Source organism: Merops nubicus, unplaced genomic scaffold, assembly GCF_000691845.1.
Source record: "Merops nubicus isolate BGI_N331 unplaced genomic scaffold, ASM69184v1 scaffold50611, whole genome shotgun sequence".
NCBI lineage: Eukaryota > Metazoa > Chordata > Aves > Coraciiformes > Meropidae > Merops > Merops nubicus.
Genome location: NW_008589926.1, coordinates 11,857 through 18,910, shown reverse-complemented (window position 1 = coordinate 18,910; position 7,054 = coordinate 11,857). Strand labels below are relative to the sequence as shown.

General features: G+C 39.3%; 1 protein-coding gene across 1 annotated transcript in view; it reads right to left on the bottom strand.

Annotated features, from left to right (window-relative positions):
- The window catches only part of LOC103782001 (IQ motif and SEC7 domain-containing protein 1-like), a gene marked incomplete at both ends in the record, with an annotated part of 6,737 nt that extends 2,601 nt beyond the window's left edge, over positions 1-4,136 (bottom strand). The window contains 3 exons of the mRNA XM_008949731.1: positions 2,424-2,734; positions 3,173-3,242; positions 4,074-4,136. Of these exons, the coding sequence (XP_008947979.1) occupies positions 2,424-2,734; positions 3,173-3,242; positions 4,074-4,136 (444 nt within the window). The remainder of the gene's footprint in view (positions 1-2,423; positions 2,735-3,172; positions 3,243-4,073) is intronic.
- Between the last annotated feature and the right edge of the window lie 2,918 nt (positions 4,137-7,054).

Here is a 7,054-nt window from a genome sequence, read left to right as displayed (position 1 = left end):
GTTCAGCAGCTCCCATTCTCCTGTCGCATTACAGATGATCTTTTTAGCTTGGTGTTTTAAAAAATGAATCACTTATTCTTCTTATTATTATTTACTTCTAGATGGAAAAAAACCCAATTTTATGCATATGTGCATAAACTGAGGAGGCCAGCCTCTCAGATGGGCTCAGATTTGGATTACTGCTAAGGAGCTCTTTCTTTTAGTTGTATCTTGAAACATTTTTTAACTAAGCTTAAAAAGCTGTGATTGATCTCTGAGCTGGAAATCTATAAATCTTTGCATAATTTTCTATAGTTTGCCTTTAAAACAATTGTTTAGCCTTTCACCCACAAATGGGGGGGGGGGGCATTATATTACGCATGTCAAAGACGCTACAAAGTTACTTGTAAGGCATTCTGAAGATCAAAAAAATTAAGAACTTCCACCACAACCCTGCCACTGCTGCCACACATTACTACTATTTCTATATGTAGCACATATTCGGTCACGTGTGTTTAAATCAATCATAAGAGATTGTTTTGCTGGATGTATCTCAAAAGAAGTGATAAATTGTCGATTTAGTTCTCTCAAGATCAAATGTCAAACAAAGAAAACAAAACTATCATAGCTGGTGTGAAAGAATAAAAGGAAACCTAATATTCTGTAAAATAAATTACCCAGACCTTATTCTTGCAAACAGGCTGTTGTCCATCAGGTTTACACCCAAAGTAACATCAGAGTTGACTATCATAAACTGGGGGGGCTTTGGTGAGAATTTTAACTATGAGTATTTTAGAATCTGCCTGGATGATTTACTAGATTTGTGACTAATATTTCTAATGAATTTTAATGAGTATTTAATGCACCTTTTTAATGAGTGAGTAATGCATGTTGCCTTTAGATAAAGCCTTGGACGTTTTCCTAAGTAGTTTTCAAGTATCTTCACAGATTTCAATGAGATTTTTTTAAGAGTAGTAAGCAGCAATTCAGTATCAAGCTTCCTTTATGTATCACTTTCACTTTTTATTGTATAGGACTCCCTGAACAAATACAAAATAACATCTGCAGTTCTCATTCTTTATCAAACCGGCATAAAAGGAGAGATAGAATTAGGCTCCATGGAGTATCCGCAGTGCAGCAGACCTCCTTAGTAAGCCTTACTCTCTGTATCCAACCCTGATGAGACAGCTAGCGAACACGACTGCCAAAAGTGGAAAAGGAAGTAACATTTTAGCTTTCAGGATTTATAAGGAGGTATAATTTAATAGCAGAGCTGGCGTAATCTAGATCACAAATCAGGAGCTTGATATGTCCCCATTCCAATGTAGAATTTGATCAGCATAAATGCTAAAATAAGGTCCTACTTGCTATCCCAAATATTGGGTTCAACTTAAAGACAATGTGCAGATGACTGTTCAAAGACAGAGCTTAAGCTCTGTTCTTACAGGTCTCTCTGGAACAACATTATACAATTCTCCAGCCTGAAATTTCAGGACAACAAACAGATGGCAAATAAGGCTTCCCCCTATAAATATCACTGAGCATCAATGTGTGGCCCGAACTCAGGAGCAGTTTGCTTCTTGCCTGTGGAATTTTGCCTCCTTCCCCTTTCACCATGTTAATGTACAGGTTGGAGCGGCTCTGCAACGTACCACAGTGATATACCAGTCAACAAACTATTCCCTGACGAGAAAGATCTCTAACAAACAAACAAACCCAACCAAAACCCAGTGATGTATTGGCTGCTGTTCATCTATCAGTGAAATCCAGTGCAGCCTGGGTATTTGCTTACCTCAAGCTACTACAGTATCATTTTCAAATGATAACTGTGAACTTACATGGCAATAAACATTTTTCAAATAAGACTATGTTCAGAATGAAACTTAAAAGGAATGGCTGAGGCTGATTGTCTTACAGAAGTGCCTTTTCTGGGGACAAAGGCTTTGAACATCTGCATAGCTTCCATGCAGTTCTTTGTAAAGCCTAAGGGAGTTCTGACCAGCTGAGTAAAACCAATTAAGACCCTGAATTCATCCCATTGGTATTAAAGAATATCAGTTGCAGTAAGTCCTCTCTTTCTTTCAGCAACAACAAAGATATCCAGGTTTCAAAATGACTAATTTTCTTAGAAAAATATTTTGCATTATTACATTCTAGTATTAGTTCATCATTCCTAGTAGAACTGTATTTACTTTTAATATATTAACATATCTTTTATGCTTTTCTTCAAGGAGAGGGGAAAGTGTACGGGACACAGGAATGACAACGCAGAAAAAAGCATCAAAAACCTCAGAAATGCTGACATATAAGTACTTCAAACTAAGTTGGTTGGAGGTAAAAAAGTTTTTTTCAGCATCACAACTGAAGCGATGCTAGAAAAGATTTTCTTCCCCATTTACAGACATGTTGCTGCTGCCATAAATTAGGTAACAAAGCCCAAATACCTGCTTATCTTGTAGGTCTGAAGAGAGTTCATAGCTCTCGGAAAGTGATCTTGACCTTTTAATAGCTTCTTCCTCCGCTTGTTTTCGCAGTATGGATGTTGAGTGCTGAAGTTTGGGCCTCCGAGATCGTTGTTGTCCAGGGGAGACAGAATACAGCCCGTAGGCAGAGTGCTCGTAGTGGTCTGGGCTTATGGCCAAGCTGTGTGTTACAGGTCCTTGATGGTAGGCAGATGGGCTATCCAGAGATGTGCCAGCTTCACTGCTGGGAGCTTCACCCTCAACACTGGACAGAATGGAAAGACAGGAAAATCCTCAGGTGAGTACTGTACACGAAAACTCTCAACAACAAATTGCATAGTTTTGCTTAGTATCATTTTATCCAGCATATTTTGTTCAAATTCAGACACAGCTGATACACGGTGATGTGGCTTTCATGTCCAACACCATTTTCACCATCATCTACTTAAGTCTCTATTTCTGTTGCAGAAGTCATCCTTACAGTATGAGTCAAGCAGAAGAATGGAGGTTTCAAGAATTATTTAACTTCAGACAGCAATTACTAATAGTGTCCTGAGAAAGTTGCTCAGCAACCACCATGTAAAACAAAACAAAACAAAATTTCTTAGAAGACTGCTCATTTCCAAGTTTTTCTACTTGAAAAGGACACGTGCTTACTGGTGTCTCTGCTTGCTTTGACAAACAAAGGCAACACTTTCCTACTGTTACTTTACAGTTTGATATAGGCTTACTTCCACGTGACTCAACAGAGCTCTGGCATCTAATGGAGCTTGCGAGCTGTGATGTTTCTAGAATCTGAAGCTGGAAAAAAGCACCTACAGGAGAAATCTCCTTTATTTCTCTGTTAGTGAAAGATTACTCCCAGGGGATACTTTTGGCATCCTTTGTAGTAAAGCATCCCAAGGGATGGAGTTTTTAGCTAATGAACACAGGTATGAAAATGCAAGAGGAGCTATCTGACAAACAGAACACTGGTTTCACATGAATGCTGTTATTGCTAAGGAATAAAGGAAAGGAAAATAACTTTTCTGTTAAAAAAGTTGCACGCAATAGCAAACATTTTAAAACTAAGTCCTGATCAAGATTTATCCTGAAGTACTGATGGCCAATCGCAATTTGTATTCAGTTTATATTTACAGTAGGGCGTCCTTACATTGCTATATGGCATACACACTTACTCTTCCACCTTTTTCCTACGTTTCACATAAATATTTACTATCTGCATTATCCTGTGTACACGGAACATTGATAGAAAACCAGAATTTTTACTTTATTTTTAGCCACTCCAGAGACTTAGTACACACTCCACACATGCACTAATAGAAGCATTTGCAGCACCTCCCCTACCTTGTGTTTTAGGAACAGGTACATCCAGCCTCAAAAAAGTCCAATTCCACGTTCCCACCATGCCCTGCATGTCTTATTTTGCTCTCATCCACATGTATACGAACACAAAGCCATCAAGCCCTCCTGCTGTCTCTCTGCACAGAAATGCTGTGCCCCTCGCTGCATACACACAGCACAGCAGTCCTTTCCACAGGTCAAAGTGCAGGGTGGTTTCGGAAAGAACGCCCTCCACCGGAGCTCAGCGCCAGAGGAGATCAAGGGTAACACCAGCAAAACTCTCCTTGCCTGAACAGTGTGTACTTTTTCAAGGGAAGGAGAAAAAAGCCCCTTAGATTCCTCAAAATGTTTCTGTAAACGTGCAAAACTGAAAGCGAGTCCTCTTTCTTTGCCCATCAAAATATGACTCTACCCGAAAGGTATTTTCAAACATACTTTGCCCAAGCTGGAAATATTTTCAGTGTGCACACGAGTTTTTCCAAAAGGGAAGCTGACAGGAAACTAATCCCTTTCCCTGTGTGATACAGCTGGCTTTCAACTTAAAAATGAAAAATGATCCAGAGTTTTCCTAGTGACATCGAAACTGTGTAACCACCCATTAAAAACAAACAAAGCATTCTCTCCAAACCACCCACTGAAGAAATAAGTACCGTACAGAGCTACTTCACCTTCTCTCTTCAAACACTAAAAAGTTTCTCTGTTCTGCTAACGGTGAGGCCATGCTACTAGTTCATCACAGGTGCCTCGTTACAAGCCTATGTGCCAGCACTTTCCATACAAGTATGGTAAGCTTGTTATTAACAGGAAGTCAGGAATTATCATTATCATGCCCCCTTTTTAGGTTCTTTGACTTTTTTGCTTTCTTCACCCTTAAACTATGACCTACTTAATAATCCTTCCACATTAACTACAGTCTCAGGTTGGCATTTTCATAACGATAGCTTCAATAGATCACTTAACCTTCTCATCAATAAAAAAAGGTGTTGCTCTAATCAGTTAAAAATTGCAAGGGGGTCTGCTTGAGGCTCGGAATAAAGCTGGGGGTTTTGTCTTTATTTTTGCCTTTTGTGTTTTTCCCCACATATAAATATGATCCTTGCCACAAGAATTAGAAGTGCCCCTGTGACTAGGGGAGTAGTTAGACACCTCTCCAGCACTATTTCAATTCTAGGAGCCACCCTGAACACGCTGTCTTTCCCAGATGGGTCAGAAATTAAGTACACTAAGCACACTGCAAAAATAGACAATGTAACACTTGACCCAGTCCCAGCTGGAATTAGAAATAAGTTCTTTAATAAAAGTCTCTGATTTGAGGCACCTGCCACCTACCATACATGTCCAGTAGAATTACTGATAATTCAGTGTTTAAAAAAATCTAATGGATGAATTTGGCTCCTCTGCTTGCGATGTGCAGTGGCATATTCCTAGGGACACTGGCAATATGTTGAGTGTCCCAATGTGTAATATGAGGAGAATGCAAAGCAGTTGAAATTAACCTTTTGTTTTTAGAACTCCACTTGTTTTCTCATACTCCTGTTTCAGCAGAAAATAGACACTCATTAGCTGCCAAGCTAGAAAAAGAGAAAGGTTGCTTGACAGTACTTTAAAAGAAGCAGAGAATAGGGCAGCTGAAGAGTGAAAATGGAAATGAAATACTTAACAATAATAAGTACTATTAATATGACTGCATGAACACAGCTTTAAAACAGAACCACAGAAAAACTTTGTTTCTTCATCTGTTAAAGAGTGGCCAGCGCTGACTGAATCAGTATTTTATCAGAAATCGACACTGGAAGTTTCTTACTGCATAAACCTCAACTTGCAGTACTGTTGAAGACCACCACCACTACAAAACACCATTGTATTGAGGAACAATTGGGAAGACCAAAGGCTTGGAGAAAAATGGTATTAGACTGAGTACAGCATTTTTACCTTTACGTATCCAGAGATACAGCATTGGTGAAAATCAGATTAATTATACTTTTTCTAATAACCATAAAGCAGTATTAAATCCCAAACATAGATGGATTCAGGCATTTTCTTTCCTTTTGTGGCTCTAGTCTTCCTGCAAGAGCTAAACCACACGCTCTGCAAACACTTTTGAATTAAAATACATCAGCTGAAGTGACATCTGTGCGTGCAAGCAGGATCCGCTGGCTTCACCAGCAGGGCAGTGAGCTAAGGGTCACCCCGCAGCGCCGCGAACGCTGTACTTACCCATGATGCACATTGTGCTGCAACCATGACAGAATCAAAGCTCACTGCTCCATCTGAATCAAAGATTAATACCAAAGTGCCTGCAGTGGCTACCAAAAGCTGCTTTTCCAACTAATTTGCCTAGATGTCAAAGCTGAGTAACCCAGTGCCTGGCTGTTATCTGTGGGCTAAAGCATACACCAGATCGAGGCTGGCAAGATGAGAAGTAGCTGCTGTTGCTAGCTAGAAAAAGGTCATGGTGTTTTACACTTATTACCCATTATTCAGGTTATCAGCTCATTTCAGGAATTATCTAATAAAACAAAAAAAAGCTGTCTTCTCCTTCCCCCTGTCCAATCGCCAAATGCAGTTGTGTGGTTAGCTATGAGCAAACAACAGCAGTTCCTCTCCAGGTATTTTAGCAGCAAAAACCTGGCTGGTTGTCTTCCCTCTCATTTTATGCCTTAAGTTAATACTTCTGATCACAAAGGCTGTAATTAGTAACCAGTACACTAAAACCACTATCATATTTTTTAAAACATATTATTCAGAATGTTTGAATATCCACTGTTTTTCTTGGATTTTTTTTTTCCTTAATATTCTCACCTTCCTTTCCCATCAAATCTTGCCAAACTGTTATCTTAGCAAAACCAAAAATAAGCACAATAAAAGACAGAATTTTGAAAAACAAGAAAACCCCAACATCTGAGCTTAAAATGGAAACTGGAAAGAGTCCTCAAGACTTAAATTTCAGTAAAGAGCAAACCCCAAGCTTTCCCATGGCTACAGACGTATTCCACTGACAATACCAGCAAAAGGATCAGAGAAGCTGAAGGTTTGGATCCACAGGTACAAGCATTTACCTCTCAGAGAGACTGGGCTATGAAAGAGAGATGACAATCAGGAAAGCAGAAATTCCCTTTTTACTAAGATCCAGTGCCTTATCTTTACTAAAACTACATGGATGTAAAGAGGAAGTATATAACAATAACATCAGATGCAGGGAATTATTCAGAATTCCCACTCAGCCCAGAAACCCCCATTTACAAGCAGTGAAGTGTCCCAGTGTATTT